This window comes from Colletotrichum orchidophilum (assembly GCF_001831195.1).
Source record: "Colletotrichum orchidophilum strain IMI 309357 chromosome Unknown Scaffold_175.1, whole genome shotgun sequence".
In the NCBI taxonomy this organism is placed as follows: Eukaryota; Fungi; Ascomycota; class Sordariomycetes; order Glomerellales; family Glomerellaceae; genus Colletotrichum; species Colletotrichum orchidophilum.
Window position 1 is genome coordinate 6,826 of NW_019173131.1, and position 21,587 is coordinate 28,412.

General features: G+C 53.1%; 3 protein-coding genes across 3 annotated transcripts; all 3 read left to right on the plus strand.

Moving 5' to 3' along the window:
* Nucleotides 1–5,670: 5,670 nt before the first annotated feature.
* Nucleotides 5,671–11,982, plus strand: CORC01_13036 (acyl transferase; the record flags this gene model as incomplete). Its single annotated transcript, XM_022624654.1, has 1 exon — nt 5,671–11,982. One exon carries the CDS (start codon nt 5,671–5,673, stop codon nt 11,980–11,982), a length of 6,312 nt encoding a protein of 2,103 aa, XP_022468818.1.
* Nucleotides 11,983–13,789: 1,807 nt separating this feature from the next.
* CORC01_13037 (guanine deaminase) lies at nt 13,790–15,385 on the plus strand (the record flags this gene model as incomplete). The annotated part of the gene is made up of 2 exons (XM_022624655.1): nt 13,790–14,090; nt 14,232–15,385. 2 exons carry the CDS (start codon nt 13,790–13,792, stop codon nt 15,383–15,385), a joined length of 1,455 nt encoding a protein of 484 aa, XP_022468819.1.
* A 577-nt stretch (nt 15,386–15,962) lies between these two features.
* CORC01_13038 (uncharacterized protein) lies at nt 15,963–18,332 on the plus strand (the record flags this gene model as incomplete). The annotated part of the gene is made up of 1 exon (XM_022624656.1): nt 15,963–18,332. One exon carries the CDS (start codon nt 15,963–15,965, stop codon nt 18,330–18,332), a length of 2,370 nt encoding a protein of 789 aa, XP_022468820.1.
* Between the last annotated feature and the right edge of the window lie 3,255 nt (nt 18,333–21,587).

The following is a 21,587-nucleotide window of genomic DNA, read 5'->3' on the forward strand; positions in this document are numbered from 1 at the left end:
GATAAACAGCTGGGAGGAGCTGGAAGCTCAATGACGCGGAGCTGGGAGGAGAACCGGGAAACTGAGGGTATCTAGTCGTCGTCGAAGTTTTGACGTTTAGGAGGGTATTTGCTGTCCGTGGGAGGCCGTGGGAGAATCGGAATCCTGGAACAGTGTATTTGTCGCTGGTGTCTGCGGTGAGGGTATATGTGAAGCAGACAGAGCTCGCAAGACTTTTTTCCAATCTGGACAGTGGATGGCTGTTCTAGGGAGAATCAAGTCCGCGCCGGGGAGAGGGAGGGACAAACTGGCGAAGGCGAGCGAGGGAGATGTAGAAGTGGTTTGGGGAGGATGCGGATGAAGGGAAGATGGCTGGATTTGATTGAAAAAAAAAGAGAGACAAGTTGAAAGTCGACGGCTCTGGCCCCTCGATATCGGGTCACTGGCACTTGATTGACTTTCTTGGGGGGCGTCTACTTTGTGAGGAGAGGACACCAACTGGAAAGGGAGGGATGGGAACAACAGGTCCCGTCAGGAAAAAAAGGTGATTGTTGAACCAGGCAAGGGCCCCCACCGGCTCAAGGAAGATGAGCAGAGTGCGTGAGAGGGAGTGCGATGGAGGCTTTTCCCAATGTCGAGGTACCTGGGGCGAGGCAAGGTACAAGGTACAAGCGCGTAGGCGGTGGTGTAGGTACATCCACTGGATACTCAAGTGAAGGTGGATGGATCCATGGACAGGTGGTGTCTCTCAAGACACTCGACAGGCTGTCCCTTTTTCCCTTTTTTTCTTTTCTTTTTTTTTTCCGTCTTCTATTGCTGTCTCCTGGGAGAAAAGCGGCAGGGCCCTCGACTGGGAGGAACAGACAAGTGGGGCCAACCTACCTTGCTTCGCGATGGGAGACGTGAACTTGCCGGCACGCGTTGTCCCTTCCATGTTCCCCCCATGCAGGTGGGAAGAAGCTGCTGGCGTGTAGATTACCGGGGAGGTGTGTGGTCAGTGGGATGTGGCTGCTGGCTCTTCTTTTCTTGGGTTGCTGCAACGCCTGGCAAAGCTCCTCAACCATATTCAGACGCTTTCCCCAATCGAGCATGGGATGATCAGGGGGGCCTTCCCCACAAAACCATTTCATTGGGGGAATACAGGGTGGGACGGTGGAGCACATCTTTTGGGAGGGATGGTAGGGAGGCAGTCCGTCATTGATGCCATGGAAGTTGACGTTGGACTCTTGGAGTTGAGGCATCACCTCCGCAAAAAAGTTTCGGGTAAGCCATCCAGCCCATCAAGAAGACGTGATGAGTGACCGGTTTCAAAATACCTCCCCCATACTATCTACATTACTTACTGTGTGTACCTGAAGCTACCTCGACCTCACGTACGGAGAGTTATGATGTGTTATGTGTTATGTGTATGATGATGAGAGCTTTACGAATCATCACATCCAAGCCACGGAAAGCATGAATTTTTTGGGGCCAAGCTTTCTTCACCATTAGACACTGATACGTAAGATAACATGTCACCTGGCTAGACCGGAGCCAGTCAGTGCTCTTCGTCTTCTGTGCGAGAGAACGAGCAAAGTGGCAGCTGCGGCATCATCGTGGTGCATGCATTATTGACGAGTCTCAAGTGACTCCCTCCGTGCGCCTCGCTATCTTATCTCGGTCCTTGGTCAAAGAACCTTGAGATTTCGCGGCTTGTCTGCTCTTCAAGCCAGCCTGCTGTCGTGTAATGCGAAGTGCGGGTACGTGCCATGTCGCGAGGCCGGATGAGACAACACAAGACCTGGCAAGTAGCTGTACCTGATTTGCAGCTTCACATCCAAGGCTTGCTAGCTATCGGGTTCTACTGCTGGCCTGGGCTGGCACGGCTGGGCGCTGTTGTTAGCCTCCTGTGGCGCGCGTTCAATTCCCGACTTTTCTCGCCATCTCTCTGTCTGACTTCCACTTCCTCGCGTCCCTTTCCCGAGCTGCCGGAATGTTGGAATCGGGCTAGTGCCCGCCATACCTGCCCCTCGAGTCCTCGAGTCGACTTAGTGCGTGAAGCAAACGTTAGCTCGACGCGAGGCTCTGTCTGCTGTGTAAGTCTCTGAGACCTCCCCATCTTCACCTCACCTTTGACCTTAGATGTACCCGTTCCGACGACTCTTAACTCTGATTGCATCTCTATCAGCTCATCCTTATCGCTGCCTTCCTGTTGGTCACAGTTTCTTGCGACACTCAACGACTGTCCATATACTTTCTCTTTCAGAGGAGGGGGAGCTGGAGCTTGTTGGAGCTTTGATGCTTGGCGCGACGTCGACACCGATACCGATAAGAGATACGGATAGAGCTACGGCTCTTCACAGCGACGACTACTATGTATGTTCTGAAAGGTGTCAACAACGGAATAGTCGTAGTATGCGGTAGGTACTTGTGCAAACACGGTACGAGTGCGGCAAGTTGTGGGAAAGTGGTGCCATGATAAGATATCTGCTGGTCCGTCAACCAACGGGAGTTCGGAAACGAACAACCGTAACTCCTGAGCAACAAACCAAAGAAAAGGCCTCCACATTGCAAGCAGAAGGAGATGGAAGAGTGGAAGGGGTAAATGGGAAATGGAGGGTGAGGAGGGGCAGAAGTGGTCGCTGCTTCGGGAACCCGCCACAGTTGGATTGGGGGCCAATGTATCGATACTTGGCAACTAGAGTTGACAACGGGTTGACCCAAGCTTTTTTTTTTTGTCGAGGTTCGTGTCTGCTGTTTGAGGGGCTTCGTCTGCTTCAGCTCAAGCCCTGGCTAGGAACTGCTCAGTTCACTAACGTAGGTAGGCTGTTGCTGACCTTTCGGTGGCCTACGACGGGTCGCTTCAGTTCTTCAGTAGACGAGCCACGAAAGGTGGGTGAAGACGCCCAGTTGACAGAAGACTCAGGCAACAAACCATTGTGATGTGTTACAGTCTGCGAACCACAGGATGTCTCTGGCCGCCCTTCACCAGGAGCATTTTTTGAACCCTCAATTCAGCTCGCCCGAGCCGACCGAGAGACAACATTGAGCCATCGGAGACCGAGAGCATTTTCTCGGTGCAACAATTGTCAATATTCGAGAATTCCAGCCTTATTCCTCATCAGTTCATGCTTAAAAGTGCTGGGCTGGGCTGGGCAGCGGGCAGATGGTATGTCTCACTGAATTGGTGCCCAGGTACGATTCTCAGCGCTAGTTATTACCCCTCCACGTCTTCCAAGGGGAGAAACAGAACAGTTGCGCCGGGCTTGCATTCCGCGAGGACCGTCCGCGTGGGCGGCGTGGCATGGCACAGAGATAGCTCCCGCCCCAGCAAGCCAGGCCAGACCTGTGAGTGCGGTGTGGCGGCTGGTATCGGTACATCGAATGTGTACATGCCGTTCTCCCTGCGGGATCCCCTTCCTCAGGGTCCCGCGAATTTCCCATCCTCCCCAGCATCCAGCCCCAGGCGTGGGGTGAAAGCGGTGGGGAGAAGGAGACGGCAGAAACTTGATTGCGACGCTAGGGATGTTGACCGCCTCTGAGCCGGCCAGGGAGTTGCGGGAACGTAACGGGGGGCCGCGAGTACATTGTACTTGGTGGGATCCCGCATATGTGGGACTTTAGGGTCCAAGTTCAGGTGGGCAATACCTTTTCAAAGTGAGTCCATCCAGGGAAGAGGCGAGGCTTGACAACTTACTTGGGGTGCTCTGGGAGGCAACTTGGCATCGAGCGATGTCGCGCAGAAGAACTCGAGATGGTCCGCGGCGGCGCGAAAGTTTTGGCCTCGTTATCGTCAGTTTGTTGCATCCGGGGTAGCAGCTCGGCATCTTATCGGCGTGCGTAGCAAGTACGGTTTGCTTAATAGGTAGCAGCGGGTTTGTTGGAAAGTGTGGTGCAAGCCAAAGCCCAAGAGCCGAAATGATGCCATTTGGCCGAGGATTCGTGCGTCCGTTGATCCAGCATCTCAAGACTCGAGGAAGACGGCGCCGGTGCGATGAGCTAAGAGGTCGCGGCAAAGATCCGGAGGCAAGATACACACAATCCGTACAGAGTAGGTTGTGGTTGCGTCCACGGTCCCGCCATCATCGAAGCGACGCTTTGGAGGGGAGGGAACTTGGGAAGAGTGTTGGATGCCATGCGTGGAAGAGAAGGCGAGCAAGCAGTCAACCTGAAGTCGAGCGAGGACAAGTACCGGTACATTGGCGCCCGTTCTCCAACAGCGGCACCTTGCGGATCATTCGGGCTGCATGAAGTCAAGGGTGGAGCTGGAGGGGTGGATTGGGGTGTACGACCATCCCCAACAGAACTAAAAAAAAAAAATTGGCGAGACATTGAGATTTGAGACTTCTGGAGAGATGCAATGGCAAGAAAGAGCAAGCAGAGCACACTGAACACAGACAGTGGCATTGACACACGAACACGCACCAATTGGGCACTTGTCGCGGGACCAGGCAGGCACCGCTTGACGCCAGCAAACGGCCAACTGCTACCTTCCCTGCACTTTCCGCTACTGTCGCTTGAGCCTTGCCTTGAGCCGGGAAAGGCACAGGTACCTCCCATCCGTCGACCCGTACCTGCCTTGCAAGTGCAAAGTGAAGCAGACAAGGTAGGTACCGAGTACCTTGCTGTGAACTCGAATAGGTACCTACCGGTCCAACGTGCCTTTGCTCCGCCAGTCCGGACCAACTGGATTCATTCCAATGTCCCAAAATGATCCCAGCCTGTTTTTTTTAATCGTTGAGTTCCATCTCGTCTTCTCTGCGTGTCTGTCCCTGTACCTGTCCCTGTTCTGGGTACCTCCCTTTTCCACCCCTCATAAACACACCAAAGGGGACCAAACTGGACCATACGCCTCCAATTACGTTGGTGGGATTGACCTCACTCTCACGAAAAGAAAAACAAACCGAAAGGACGAGAAGCAGGAGGTACGGATACCTGGCCAAAGGTTGGATCCATCCATCCACTTCACCGTCCACACACCACACGCCGTCCCTCTCCCTCCTCAATGATGGCGTGAAAGTCCCAGTCCCAGTCCTCAATCCCACAATCCCAATCAATCCGTATCCACTTATTGAGACAGACCCGGGAAGACACACGCTTCTCACTCACTCACTCACACTCCCCCAAGAAAGCCAGCAGGGACCCAGACCGGGGCCGCAGCAGAAAAAAAGTCCAAAGGGATACACTTCAATTGCCTCGCCTTCCCATCATAACCTCCTCCAACAACCCTCCCAACTTTCCCTTGCTCACCATCCCACTCTTCTTTAAGCTGCCATCTGCCACTCACTTGCTCTTCCCTCCCGCAACTCCACGTCAAGGACAGAACTTGCAGGCAGTCTTCTCGTTTTCCTTTCCTTGTCCTTCATCGACCACCAATTGCTCTCGGATAATCGGAGAGAAAGCTCTGGACGACCACCCCCCACAATATCTCAAGACACGACATTACTGCTGCCGTCACCAGCCTCACCCTTCCCCGCCATACCGGAGCATCTTGAACTAGCTGCCTCCTGCTCTTCGCTGAGTTTACGGAGTCAGACACAGGTAAGCCACCTCGGTCTCCTTATCTCTCTCCCGCTGGAGACCTCTGGATCAGCAGGGGAGAAGTGGGAAAAAACAAGGACGTCTCGGCTAACAAACGTGGCGAGCAAAGCTCCATTCGTAGCACGAAAAAACTTCACACCTCTTCTTGATACCCCCAAAATTGTCATCACCATGTACGGTACCGGAACTGGCCCCCAAACGGGCGTTTCTACCCCTCGATCCAACGCTTCTCTGCGACCCCTCACTCTCCGTCACGGTTCCCTCGAGACCTCTCTCCTCGTACCGACCGCACTGCACTTCCATGCCTCGCAATTGAAGGATCGCTTCAATGCCACTCTCCCCACCGCCACAGATGAGCTTGCTCAAGACGACGAGCCTTCGTCCGTTGCAGAGCTGGTTGCGAGATACATGGGATTCGTCGCCGACGAGGTCGAGAAGGGCGAGGACGACGAGTCGGGCTCATACGAGGAGGTCCTGAAGCTTATCCTTAACGAGTTCGAGCGCGGCTACCTCCAGGGCAACGAGGTCCACGCCCTTGCTGCCACGCTGCCCGGCATTGATGCCAAAAAGTTGGTTGTCATCCGCAGCTACTACCAAGCCAGACAAACCACTGGTCGCTCCATCAAGGCCTACGGTTCAGCGCTGTTCCGCGCATCTGACGATGGCTCCGCCGATATCTACACCATTTTCGGTGGTCAAGGCAACATCGAAGAGTACTTCGAGGAATTGCGCGAGATCTACAAGACATACAACCCCTTTGTCGGCGAGCTTATTTTGAACGCGGCCGAGCTCCTCCAGAATCTCTCCAAGCACCCCGAGGCTGAAAAGCTGTACCCCAAGGGCTTGGATATCATGAGATGGCTTGAGAGCGAGGATGCAACTCCTGATGTCGACTACCTGATCTCAGCCCCCGTCAGCTTCCCCTTGATTGGTCTCGTCCAGCTTGCCCACTACGAGGTCACTTGCAAGGTGCTTGGCGTTCACCCTGGTCTGCTCCGTGATCAGATCAGCGGTACTACTGGTCACTCCCAGGGCATTGTGCTCGCCGCTATCACGGCTGCAGCCGAGTCCTGGGAGTCGTGGAAGGAGCTTGCACCATCTGCGCTCACAATCCTCTTCTGGATCGGTGCTCGTAGCCAGCAGGTGTTCCCCCGCACTTCGTTGACGCCCACCATGCTGAGAGAGTCGGCTGACAACGGCGAGGGCACACCCACACCCATGCTTAGCATCAGAGACCTCTCCCAGGCTGAGGTCCAGAAGCACATTGATGCGACCAACAAGTACCTACCCGCTGATCGTCACATCTCCATCTCCCTCATCAACAGCCCGCGCAACTTGGTCGTTACGGGTCCCCCCATTTCCCTGTACGGTCTTAATGCCCAGCTGCGCAAGGTGAAGGCGCCCACCGGTTTGGACCAAAACCGTATCCCTCACACCCAGCGAAAGCTTCGCTTCGTCCACCGCTTCCTGCCCATCACCGCGCCATTCCACAGCAAGTACCTTGCTGAGGCAACGGAGTTAATTGATGAGGACTTGAAGAACATCAAGATCCCCTCCAAGTCTCTGGGCACCGCGGTCTTCGACACTAACACCGGAAAGGATCTTCGGGAGACTGACGACAGCAACATCGTGCCTACTCTCATCCGTCTCATCACCAGAGACCCCGTCAACTGGGAGAAGGCCACCGTTTTCCCTCAAGCCACCCACGTCCTGGACTTCGGCCCTGGCGGTATTTCTGGCTTGGGTGTTCTCACCAGCCGAAACAAGGAGGGTACTGGTGTCCGCGTCATCCTTGCCGGTTCCGTCGACGGCTCCATCACTGAAATCGGCTACAAGCCCGAGCTCTTTGACCGTGACGAGGAGCACGCGGTCAGATATGCCGTGGATTGGGTTAAGGAGTTCGGTCCGCGTCTAGTCAGCACATCCAACGGCGACACTTACGTCGATACCAAGATGAGCAGATTGCTGGGCCTTCCTCCCATCGTCGTCGCCGGTATGACTCCTTGCACGGTCCCTTGGGACTTCGTCGCTGCAACCATGAACGCTGGCTACCACATTGAGTTGGCCGGTGGTGGTTACTTCGACCCTGGCATGATGACTGCCGCCCTGAGAAAGATCGAGGGTGCCATCCCAGCTGGACGTGGCATTGGCGTCAACTTGATCTATGTCAACCCCCGTGCCATGCAATGGCAAATTCCGATGCTCGGAAGACTCAGAGCCGAGGGTGTTCCCATCGAGGGTCTGACCATTGGTGCTGGAGTCCCTTCCGTCGAAGTCGCTCAGGAGTACATTGACACCCTCGGTCTCAAGCACATCAGCTTCAAGCCTGGCTCTGTCGACGCTATCCAGGCCGTCATCAACATCGCCAAGGCTAACCCGACCTTCCCCGTTCTCTTGCAGTGGACTGGTGGTCGTGGAGGTGGTCACCACTCTTATGAGGATTTCCATCAGCCTATCCTCACAATGTACCCCCGCATCCGTCGTCAGGAGAATATCATTCTTGTTGCCGGCAGCGGTTTTGGTGGTGCCGAAGACACATACCCGTACCTCACGGGTGAATGGTCTAAGAGCTACGGCTATCCTCCCATGCCTTTTGACGGTACTCTGTTCGGCAGTCGCATGATGGTCGCCAAGGAGGCCAAGACCAGCCCTGCTGCTAAGCAGGCCATCATCGACGCCCCTGGTGTTGAGGACAGCGAGTGGGAGAAGTCTTATACCGGACCCACTGGTGGTGTCGTTACCGTTCTCTCTGAGATGGGCGAGCCTATTCACAAGCTTGCTACTCGTGGTGTCCTGTTCTGGGCTGAGATGGACAAGAAGATTTTCTCTCTTCCCAAGGAGAAGCGTGTCGCCGAGTTGAAGAAGAACCGCGACTACATTGTCAAGAAGCTCAACGATGACTTCCAGAAGGTTTGGTTCGGACGCAACCGCGCTGGCCAGGCCGTCGACCTGGAGGACATGACCTATGGTGAGGTTGTTCGCCGCATGGTCGATTTACTCTACATTCGTCACGAGCAGCGCTGGATCGACCCCACTTTCATCAGACTCACCGGTGACTTCATCCGCCGTGTTGAGGAGCGATTCACCTCTAAGCCTGGCCAAGTTGCTCAACTCCAGGACTTCAAGGACCTCCAGACTCCTTACGAGACTGTGGAGAAGATTCTTTCCCACTACCCCGATGCTGAGACTCAGCTCATCAACGCCCAGGATGTTCAGCACTTCTTGATGCTCTGCCTGCGTCCAATCCAGAAGCCTGTCACTTTCATCCCTACCCTGGATGAGAACTTCGACTTCTATTTCAAGAAGGACTCCCTGTGGCAGTCTGAGGATCTTGGCGCCGTCATTGGCCAGGATGTTGGACGTACCTGCATTCTTCAGGGTCCTACTGCTGTCAAGTTCTCCAAGGTCATTGATGAGCCTATCAAGGACATCCTTGACGGTATTCACAAGACGCACGTCGAGTACTTGACTAGAGACCTTTACAAGGGCGACAAGAAAGCTATTCCTACCATCGAGTACTTCGGTGGCAAGCTGATCGAGACTGAGATCCCCGTTGAGGATGTCGATGGCCTAACCGTCTCCTTCGATGATGCCCACAAGAACACCTATCGCCTTTCGACATCGCCTACCGCGACGCTTCCCAGCCTTGATGCTTGGTTGGCACTGCTTGCTGGTCCCGATCGCAGCTGGCGGCACGCTCTTCTGACCTCCGAGGTCGTTGTTCAAGGTCAAAAGTTCCAGACCAACCCGCTCAAGCGTATCTTCGCGCCCACCCGCGGCCTCTTCGTTGAGATCCACAATCCCAAGGACGCGAAGAACACCAAGATCATTGTTAAGGAGCAGCCCCGTCACAACCAGTATGTGGACGTCATCGAGGTCAAGCTGGAGGGCAAGAACGAGATCGTTGTCAACATGATCAAGGATACTACCGCTCTCGGCAAGCCCGTGGCTCTGCCCCTCAAGTTCACTTACCACCCTGAGGCCGGCTACGCCCCGATCCACGAGGTCATGGAGGGCCGCAATGACCGCATCAAGGAGTTCTACTGGCGTGCGTGGTTCGGCGATGAGACATTCAACCTCGACGCTGATGTAAGCAGCAAGTTCGACGGTGGTAAGGCTACCATCACTGGTGAGAGCATCAACGATTTCATCCACGCCGTTGGCAACACTGGCGAGGCCTTCGTTGAGCGTCCCGGCAAGACAGTCTACGCGCCCATGGATTTCGCCATCGTCGTCGGCTGGAAGGCCATCACTAAGCCCATCTTTCCTCGCACCATTGATGGTGATCTGCTCAAGCTTGTCCACCTGTCAAACGAGTTCCGCATGAAGCCTGGTGCTGAGCCACTTAAGAAGGGCGACGAGGTCTCTACCACTGCTCAGATCAACGCTGTCATCAACCAGGAGTCTGGCAAGATGGTCGAAGTCTGCGGCACCATTTACCGCGACGGCGAGGCTGTCATGGACGTCACCTCTCAATTCTTGTACCGTGGTGCTTACACCGACTACGAGAACACATTCCAGCGTAAGATGGAGACACCCATCCAGCTGCACCTGGCTACCAGCAAGGACGTCGCTGTTCTTAAGTCGAAGCAGTGGTTCAACACTGATGACTTGCCTCGCGACCTGGACCTCCTCGGCCAGACTCTAACCTTCCGTCTTCAGAGCTTTTACCGCTACAAGACGAAGACGATGTACAGCAGCGTCTCCACCCAGGGCCAGGTCCTTCTTGAGCTTCCCACCAAGGAGGTCATCCAGGTCGCCAGCGTTGACTATGAGGCCGGCCAGTCTAACGGCAACCCTGTTGTCGACTACCTCGAGCGCACTGGTGCCCCTCTCGACCAACCCCTCAACTTTGAGAACCCCATCCCTCTCAGCGGTCGCACCCCTCTGCAGCTCCGCGCCCCTGCTACCAATGAGAACTATGCCCGTGTCTCTGGTGACTATAACCCCATTCACGTTTCCCGCGTGTTTGCCAACTACGCTGCCCTCCCCGGCACCATCACCCACGGCATGTACTCGAGCGCTGCCGTTCGTAGCTTGGTTGAGACCTGGGCTGCTGAGAACAACATTGGCCGTGTCCGCAGCTTCCACGCTTCTCTGGTTGGTATGGTGCTCCCTAACGACGACCTTCAGGTCAAGCTTCAGCACGTCGGTATGGTTTCTGGCCGCAAGATCATCAAGGTCGAGGCTAGCAACAAGGAGACTGAGGAGAAGGTCCTTCTTGGTGAGGCTGAGGTTGAGCAACCAGTGACTGCCTACGTCTTCACCGGTCAAGGTTCTCAAGAGCAGGGCATGGGCATGGAGCTGTACGCCAGCAGCGACGTCGCCAAGGACGTCTGGGATCGTGCTGACAAGTACCTCTTGGACAACTACGGCTTCTCCATCACCAACATCGTCAAGAACAACCCGAAGGAGCTAACCGTTTACTTCGGTGGCCCTCGCGGCAAGGCCATCCGTCAGAACTATATGGCTATGACGTTCGAGACTGTTGCCGCCGATGGAAGCATCAAGTCTGAGCGCATCTTCAAGGAGATTGACGAGAAGACCACCTCGTACACCTACCGCTCACCCACTGGCCTGCTGTCCGCCACTCAATTCACTCAGCCCGCCCTGACTCTCATGGAGAAGGCTAGCTTTGAGGACATGAAGTCCAAGGGTCTCGTTCCCCGGGACTGCACTTTCGCTGGTCACTCCCTAGGCGAGTACTCTGCTCTTGCCGCCTTGGCAGAGGTCATGCCCATTGAGAGTTTGGTGTCGGTCGTCTTCTACCGTGGCTTGACCATGCAAGTCGCTGTCGAGCGTGACGCCGCTGGCCGGTCCAACTACTCCATGTGCGCCATCAACCCAAGCAGAATCTCCAAGACGTTCAACGAGGAGGCCCTGCAATTTGTTGTTGACTGCATCTCTGAGGAGACTGGCTGGCTCCTTGAAATCGTCAACTACAACATTGCCAACATGCAGTACGTTGCGGCCGGTGACTTGCGTGCGCTCGACACGCTCACTGGCGTCACCAACTTCCTCAAGCAGCAGAAGATCGACATTGAGGAGATGCGTGGAAACATTGACGAGGCCAAGGGTGCTCTCAAGGAGATCATCAAGGGCAGCGCGGAGGCTACGCTCAAGAAGCCCACGCCTTTGGAGCTCCAGCGTGGCTTCGCAACGATTCCTCTCCGCGGTATCGACGTGCCCTTCCACTCGACCTTCCTGCGGTCTGGCGTCAAGCCTTTCCGCTCGTTCCTTCTCAAGAAAATCAACAAGACGACGATCGACCCTGCCAAGCTTGTTGGCAAATACATCCCCAACGTGACGGCGAAGCCTTTCGCCATCACCAAGGAGTACTTTGAGGATGTGTACAAGTTGACCAACTCGCCCAAGATTGCTCAAATCTTGGCGAACTGGGATCAGTATACCCAAGACGGTCCTGGCCCTAACGGAGTCAACGGCCTCACTGGGGAGCACGAGGGCCCCGGCGCGGCAGCATAAGCTGTGTGCAATTGGCGTGGGCAGGAGTCCGGGCTACGTACGGTATTACGAATCACAAAAGTGAGAGGAATGAAGACGGTTCCTGACAGGGGTACTGAATGACTCTAGACGGCGAAAGCGTTGTACAAATTAGGGATGTCGTTTCTTGATGACTGTTTTATCATGCTGCGTTTAGAAAGCTTAGTGTTTGGTCTTACTTTATTTGGGGCGTTTGTCATTCTAGAGTTTAATGGGTGGTACAAGAAGAGAATAGAGCAACTAAAGTTCAACGAAGGTGGAAAGTTTCCGAGAGGCGTGTGATAAATTGTCCGATGGCACTGCTTTGTCCAACGCGCAAACAAGGCAGGGTGGTGATACAATGACTGATGACTGGGGACTAGTGGCAAGCACAACAGCCATTTTGACGGCGGGGGATCTACGAAGAGTGACTGCAAGGACCCGGAACACAGATGCTTCTTCTCCCGAATGGCGCAGCATGGGCACGGACGGGACGACTTCGACTATCCGCCCCGAGGGGGGAGAAGGGCCATTATGGACAGAGACGGATGGCGGTGGAGAGGGCCAAGTGGGATATCTTTTTACTGTCTGAGACATATGCCATGCCATACTATGTATGCCGTGCCGCCCTGACGAGAACACAATAGCTAATCAACTTATCAGGCGGTAGCTTTCAAGAACGAGGGGTCAAAGCTGCCGGATTGGGGGGAAGGGGGGAGGGGGGGAGCTTTGGGAAGAGCTATGCGGATGAAGGCAAGCCGAGGCGGGTGGGGAAACCTGGGATTTGCGGGCGGAGGAGGTGGAGGAGAATGAAAGCTGCGGTCGGCCAGCGGCGAGCGCCGTGCGACGTGCGTGCCGGTGCGTTGCGATGTGGGGGGCGGGGCGCGCGCATTGGTGGTGTTGTTTGGGGTCCCGGAAAGAGCGAGCTTGTGTCCGTAAGTCGAGAAGCAGCTGCAACCCAACAGTGCAATCCCAGATTTTATCACTAGAGAAATTTGTTCATGTTATTGCTCAATGTTGTTGCTATTGTTGGACTAGTCATATCAAGCTAAGAATGGGATGCTTCTTTGCTTTGACGGTCCCGTTGAGCTGGGCCACCCCCCCTGTCAGTCCGTCTCCGTATTCCGTCTTATCTCTTGGAGGGGTAGGGTGAAGGGGGGGAGCGGGGGAGCCCCGAAGACCCGAAGGAGAGGGCCGCCGGGCAACTGACAAAACAAAAAAGGTCGAAGCACATGCTATTAGCGATGCGCGTCATCTGTTGCACTGCATATATCTACCGCGTCCCCCTTCCTTTGTTTTTCTAGTTAGTTTCTTCGCTGTCTATTTGCTCTTTTGAAGGGAGGGTTTTTGGGAAACTTGTACCGAATTGACGAGACCTACCTTTATCCTGCCTTTCCTGACGCACTACCTACCTACTTGAGGGAACTTTTCAACTTTATCCCGTGACTCCAATTCTTAGAGGACATTGATTTGTGCAATTTGATTCCGATCATATCCTTGTGGTAGTCTCGGTGAACGAAAAGCTTGTCAGCAGTAGCTGTCACCTGCGTTTCGGGAGACACGGGGACAGGACGTGACGGAAGAGAAAAAGAGAAGAGAGAGAGAGAGAGAGAGAGAGAGCATCGTGGTGGGGGTTTGTTTCAACTGCGGACTCTGCCGACGACAGCCGAAGACCGGGCGCCAAACCACATTATCCCGACGTCACGATCACCTACCTACCTTGCGAACGACTCTATCATTCAATCTCCAGTTTCAGCCCGTTTTTAGAGAAATTTTTCACCTTGGCTTAGAGACGGATACTTGCAGCATAATGGGCGACATGATCCGGGACTCACCGCCCGCCGCCGCCGCCGCCGCAACGGACACGGAGACGCAGACACGGAACAAGCTCTTCCTGGGTTCCTTCATCCACTCCAAGACAAAGGAGCAGCTCGAGTACCTCCACGATGCGGCCATCTGCGTCAGCGCTTGCGGTACAATTGTTGCGGTCGAGACGGACTGCGATTTGAAGAGGGCCGAGGCCGAGGTTCTGCCGCGCTTGGGCTGGACGGTTGGCGATGTCGAGGTTCACGTTGGCAAGGAGGGGCAATTCTTTTTCCCTGGTTTTATCGGTAAGTTGTCTGTTGCCCGTCTGGTTCGACGTGTCTCAGCATCCTCCTCCGTGCAAAATGAGACATCGTAACCATGGAAGGGCTGGCTTGTGATGCTACCACCCCGCAATCTGAAGCTAACCAACCCCACCAAAACGACAGACACCCACGTCCACGCATCGCAATACCCCAACGTCGGCATCTTTGGCAAATCCACCCTCCTCGACTGGCTCAACACCTACACCTTCCCCCTCGAATCGAGCCTCCAGGACCAGAAAAAGGCGAAACGCGTCTACACGGCCTGCGTGAAGCGCACCCTCGCCCACGGCACCACCACCTCGGCCTACTACGCCACCATTGACGTCGACACCACGAACCTCCTCGCCGACATTTGTCTCGCCCTCGGCCAGCGCGCCTTTGTCGGGCGGGTGTGCATGGACCGCGAGGGCCTGTGCCCAGAGTACTACAAGGACGAGTCGGCCGCGGACTCGCTGCGCAGGACGAGGGAGACGGTGGAGTATATTCGGACCATTGACCCGGCGTTTGAGCTCGTTGCGCCGATTCTGACGCCGCGGTTTGCGCCGGCGTGTTCCAGCGAGGCGATGAGGGGGTTGGCGGACATGCAGAGGGAGCTGGACGTGCTTGCGCAGACGCATATTTCCGAGAACGAGGGGGAGATTGAGCTGGTCAAGGAGTTGTTTCCCGAGAGCGAGAGTTATACGGACGTGTATGACCAGCACGGCCTGCTGGGTGAGAAGATGGTGCTCGCGCACGCAATTCACCTGTCTGAGAAGGAGGCGGATACGATTGCGGAGCGCGGGGCCAAGGTGTCGCATTGTCCGTGTAGTAATAGCTCCATCACGAGCGGGGCGGCGAGGGTAAGGTGGTTGTGGGATAAGGGGATCGATGTCGGGCTGGGCACGGATATGAGCGGCGGATATAGCCCGAGTATACTGGAGGCGGCGAGGCAGGCTGCGTTGGTGTCGCGGCATGTTGCGATGGGGTTGAAGGGGGAGGAGAAGGAGAGAGCCAAGTTGACGGTCGAGGAGGTGCTGTATCTCGGTACGAGGGGCGGTGCCAAGGTTGTCGGGCTGGGGGCCAAGGTTGGCGGGTTCGAGGTTGGGATGCAGTGGGATGCGCAGCTCATTGGGTTGCCGGTCGTTGATGAGGATGGGGAGCAAGTTGAGGATGGTAATGTTGACATCTTTGGGTGGGAGAGCTGGGAAAACCGGGTTGCCAAGTGGGTGTTTAACGGGGATGATCGGAATACCAAGATGGTTTGGGTCAAGGGACGAATGGTGCACTCGAGGCGGTAATTGAGGACTGGTAGACGGATGGTAGATGTTGGTAGACGGGATGCATGGGAAGGTCTGGCGTTTGATGGCGTTGCTAGCTTGTTCGGCATTAGCTACGACTTCTGATTAGATGTATAACGAGGCTCAGAGCTGCTCACGTGGATCTCCAATCGCAATTCTGTTATCGTGGACATAATCATGCAGTGCAACTCGACCTGATCCAGTGTTGGATGGCTGAGCAATTCGAATTTGATTGGGTATATTCGATTGCTTCAGATAACGAGGGAGGCGCGGTTCCTCCAATGAAGATGGGACTCGTCAGCAGAACATCATTTCGATCAGGCTGCGTCTTGCCGAGCGACGCACCTTACACGCCCAACTTCCCATTTCCCCCGCTCTCCTCATCTTCACTTGTTCATCCCCTCCCTTCTTCTATCTGCTGGCAGTTGTCGTCACCGATTCCTTGTCTTTGTCACAATTAGAGGTTTCCGCGTGGGTTGCGGTAGTCGATTCCGCGGCCTATCTACAAAGAGCTTCTCGATTCGCCTCCTTAACCTGCTTCACCTTGCCTTACCCCCTCACTCGGAAAAGCCACACCATGTCTGGTCTCGAAGGCATCGCGGTCCTGAGCCTCGCCTGCAACGTTATGCAGCTCATCAGCTTCGGTCACGAGGCCGTCTCGATGTGCCGACGCATCTACGAGAGCGGCTCGCCGGAGCCTGGTCTCGATGATTACGCCAAGGGTCTCAAAGCCGTCTGTGATGATTTAGAGAAGTCACTAGGCAAGAAACCGACACCTGCTCCCACTGTGAAAACACCGCTGTCGGAAAAACGCCTCCTAGATTTCGCGACGAAATGTGTCAAGCACGCCAAAGATCTAGAAGAGGAGATGAAGTACCTCTCCCCCAGTCAGCCGGGCACATTCGGAGCATTGGCCGTTGCTCCAAAAGTCATGTGGCGGAAAAAGAGACTTGAGAGACTCAGACTCAACCTGGCTGATGCGCAGAAGCTCATGGATACGTCTATCCTCGAGCGGCTATTCTTCAAAGCGGAGGCGACATACAAGATGAACAAGCAGGGCTTTTCCGAGCTGAGTCAAGAACTCAAAGCGTTCATTGCGCAACATGCAAAGTCTGGCAGCGTCCTTCAAGACGTCGTGCAGAAACAATCCACGGAGATCCGAGATCACGTCACTACGCAATCCTCGAAGACGCAGGAAGTTATCAAGTCCCACATGTCCCTCGAGCTCGCTCATCATGGAGCTTCTGTCAACGAGCATGTTTCGCTGTCAGCCCAGAGTGTCCAGAATGCCCTTTCCCAGAGGATGGAGTCCAGAGAAGACTCTGTGGCAAGAGAGCAAGCTTATCAGCAGCTTTTGAAGAGTCTTAAGTATCCCGGAATGAACGAGCGGAGAAATCAAGTTACACAAACGCACCCAAGAACTTTTCGGTGGATCTTCAGCAGTTCTATGGAACTCGGTGGCTCGGAGTCGGAATACTCAAAAGAAGACGGATCCAGCGCAGACGACGATGAGACTGAAAGCATTGACAAGTCGAGCACCATGTCAGAAGAATCATCTGAGTCGCCGGATAGCTCCGACAGCACTGGATCAGCTTGGCCTCAACCTCGGGATAATCTCGTCGACTGGCTGAAAGATGACAATCGAAAAAGATACTGGATTAGCGGCAAACCAGGGTCAGGGAAGAGCACGCTCATGAAATACATTGAAACAAACGATAAAACCATCGAATACTGCAACCCAGGGACTCGGTGCATTTCTCACTTTCTATGGAGACCCGGCACTTTTATGCAACAGAATATCAAAGGCCTCCTTTGCTCTCTGCTTCATCAAATCCTGGCCGACGAAAAAAGTATCGCCTTGAGAATTCTGGATAACCAGCCAAGTCTCTCAACGAAGGACTCATACACCGATTGGACTGTACATGAACTGAAAACAATCCTTCTGGACTTGATACGAAAGTCAGCTTGCACATACTTGGTGCTTTTGGATGGCTTGGATGAAGTCGCTGATACCCCGGATGAGGGAGCTGGCCGACTTTTGCACCTCATTGACGAGCTTGTCGCCACAAACCAAGTCAAAGTCTGTGTTTCTAGTCGCCCTGAGCCAGCCTTAAAGCGGAGCCTCGAAAGGTACCCGATGCTCAAGATCCAGGATCTGACCAATCGAGATATTCGTTTGCTTACGCGAGACCGACTTGCCGCCATGGAAATTGACCTTGAGAACGTCAAGACCGATAAGTTATCTGATCTCATATGCGGAAAAGCTGAAGGAGTTTTCATATGGGTCGTTCTTGTTTTGAGTAGTCTCCAGCGTGGTCTCGACAATTACGATGATGTGAATACTCTCTATCGCCGCGTTCAGTCCTTGCCCAAAGACCTGACGAAACTGTATAAAGAGATGTGGTCAAGGATGAAGGAAGACAGCGACCTCTATCGCAGAAAAACAGTATTGCTTTTCTATATGGCGATGGAACTGAAGGGAATCTTTCATGATTGCCATTGGGGGCTTACAGACAACCTTGTTGGCCTTGTCATTTCTACAGATGATGAAATGTTGGAGTCCTTCACCTCCCGTGATGAGATACCCGATACGGGGCTACTGTGGGAAAAGTGGCGCTGCTTAGGGATGGGACTATTAGCGAGATGTGCTGGGCTACTGGACATGACCGGCGCCGAAGAAGCCTTCTCCTCGCATAATACCCACGAGAGCAAGTTCAAGTCTTGGGGCAGAACGGGCATTCGTTTCACGCACAGGACAGCTATCGATTTTATTTGCCACAGCGAGGAGGGAAGAGAACTTTTCGGTGCTCACATTCCGAGACGCGACGATCTTCTTATACGGTCTATCAAAACAAACCTGATGTTTCATCGTATCAGACGTAGACCGTATTTCACCAGCACTACGTTTCCCTTCAGACCTACTTTTCCCGGAGGTACAGGACCCTAGCCCCTAGAACTTCTTCCTTACCATATCCTTGCCCGGATTGCATCACGCCGGACCATACACGATCTACTTTCGTTCGCGTATCGATGTTTCGAGTTCGTGGACTTAGACCAGCAAAGACGTAGCCTTCAGCGATATTCAAAAATTAGCATGCATCATTGGTTCCTAGCAATGGCATCTTACAGATATGACTTTGTCGATTGGGCCATTGAAACGCTACCGGCAGCGACGGCAGGCGAAGAAAAGCTTCGAATGGAAACACTTGCTCTGCAAGGCGCATGCGAAGGTGTTGCAGCCTTCGACTCGGAGAGTTCGCCAGAAACCAAAACTCATCGGCTTTCATTGATTCGAAGAGTATTGAGGAATTACTCTGATTCTCGAGAAGGATTGACTGAAACACCAATCCAGCCAGTTCGCTTAGCTTACTTCAAGGACATTTCAGTGGCTTGGCGTTGTCTTCTGATGAACACATTAGAGATCTTCATACAGCGGGCAGACGCTCCTCCTCCTTCGCACAATGAGGAACTGGTGGAATGGTGGCGCGATGTAATGACAACTATTGATTGCTTTTCATCGGCAAAAGTACTGGAAGAAGTCAATGCTCAGAGGTACATTGTTCAAATTACACCGGATTTAGGTCAATTCCGAATACCCACAGAAGGAACCTTACCCCGGTGGTGGTCGATCCTTTTCGAAGTCAACGACGATGCGATCTTGAATTTAATCATTAAGGCTGCTTCTCAAGTTCCTGGATTAAGTTCTCTGTCGAAGCTTCTAGCTAAGCCAACTTATTATCCCATAATGGCATTGAAGGCTTTCCATGGGCCTCCGAATGGAGAAATCAAATGGGGTCGCGAATCTTACGAAATCCAACAAGAGGGTAGCATCAGTGCCGATCGGTTACTCATGATGATAATTGAAGAGAAAATCCGGAACTTTGATGACTTGAAGTCCGTATCCTGCGGGCCCTCCCTTCTACAGACACGAAAAATGGGTTCGTTCCGCGACTGGATTGCGGCACTCCGGGCCATCGGTTATGAAGTTGGCACCGTGAATAGGGAATACCAATGTATTAAAGATATAATTTTTGGAATAGAAGGCTGAGGTCGGGCTCCTGGCTTCAACCTCACTCTTCTACTTCCATGCAGAATTAACATACCGTCACTTGACTCTTCTTCACCTATTTGACTGTGTGATAAATCACCTGTGGTACGATGACAACACTATTCGTAGATATTAAGGCGATTTCAGTAGAAAAGAATTTATCAACAGCTCATGCATTCTCCAGACTGCGAAATAGACTGGACTGTCTATTCAATCTAGCGAAGTGGTTAATGATATAGGGGAGATACTGATTACTAGCTCTGAGACACTCGGTTAAGTGGTGATTGAATATTGATTGCCTTAAAGCACCTTATGCTCGCCTGCCTGAAACCCTGATCAAGATCTTCTCTTGCCTAACTAGTGCAACCATCGCGGATGTAGCGCACTAGCTAACGTATGTCAATTCAACAACCTCTAATATTGTTTTCAAATGTATGCTATATCTAGTCTCTATGTGGATGACATGATCCGTAAATTCTATCCGCAGCGCTCACGCATACTAGACGATGTTGCCGTTGCGTATGCCAGATCTAGACCGCACAAGGCCACTGCTGAAACGGAGAATACCTACATCATACCTACCATGATATTTAATTTGAAGCTAAAGAGTATTTGCAAGAAAATATCAGAGGATAGGCTGCCACGCAGGGGATATCTGCGGAGGAATCATCTCAGTGAAGAAACTTTCAGGCGGATGCGATGGTTTCCTGGAAAGCACAGTTCCTGCGAGGGCTTCCCGCTTCATAGGAGTTGTGTGATTACTTTTGATATTTCAGAAAGCCTTTAGACCCAGGCTGACAGAAAAATCAGAGCCTAGCATCCGATCATTGCAATCGATTCTGAGGGTTCATTTCTATTTCGACAGAAAGCGCATACTAAGGATCAAGTCTATCAAGTTCCCTATCAGCCACAATATTGTTTGCATCAATCTATTTAAAAGTTTCAAGCACGAGGGCGAATTAATATTGGTTTTGATGTCCAAGCGGATTCTGCCGGCTGCAACGTTCATATCGCTTAGGCACCGACCTCCTCCCAGCCAATGATCTATGAAAACCGTATCGATTAAGGAGGACAAGGGTTGAACCAATGGTCAGTTTCGTCCTGGCGATATCATTGCCAAGGCCATTGCCTCTAAAGTGCCAGATGTTGACTATAGTTGATGGGTAATGTGACTCAGGCCTAAACAGTTGATTCAGTGTTATCTCAATTCTTCATGTTGCTTCAATAATGTATGCAGAATTGCATGGAACCTGACTGGTCGTTTAGGCTTATGCGAAGGATGTACTCTATCTGCTCTGTTATCCCAGGTCTTTACACAGACCGTCACCTGACAGTTTACTATGTAACAGTTATGCTACCTGGATCATTTATCATCGCGTCGTGCCTTGCTTTCTCATTGGTTTTATAACTTCCCGTTCATGTTCTAAGTCCATATTTCTGCCTAAAACCATACACCCGGGTAAATCAATGACGGCATCGGCCATCTGAAGGCCGAACTGCATAAAGCAAATGAACATCCTCATTCAACAAACACTGAAGAGCAATATGCAACGTAAATTCATGAGGCAGATCGCCTGGAAAGTGATGAAACTCGACATCTCAGAAGCGTCAAAATTAGGCAGAGAGTCCACGGACGCATCCGCCTCAGAGTGCAGCTTCCCCTGAGAAGTGCGGCCCAGGACGTAGAAATTATCATAGGCCAAGGCAAACTTCGCCATTAACCTACAATTATCAACCGCCTGCTATCTGAGCCTCTGACTGGTAAACAAACCTGCGGCTGGGAGAAATCAAGGCTGGGTATTGATACTGGTCAGCCAACAGACTCAGTGGCGGTCTTCTGTAGGGTGACGACCTTCACAGGAATGGCCTCGTCTAAGTGCATAATAAAGTCAAGTGGAGTGTCTGGGGCTTGGACGGGGGAGACAATCTTCGCCCATGTCCTCAAGAGGGTCACGTTAGGAGCATGCCAGTCTAATTCTGAAATAGCCGCGTAGACTCGAAAGAAAGCAAAGAGTTTTGGGATAATTCATAAGAGAAGTGGACGAAGCTGTCGTCGATCGAGTAAGGCTTAGTTTTGGTGGGGGTGACAGGAATACCTAGATAGCTTTAGCAATTGTCGGTTGGTACCGCATAGTCTTGCCCACCCCTCTCAGT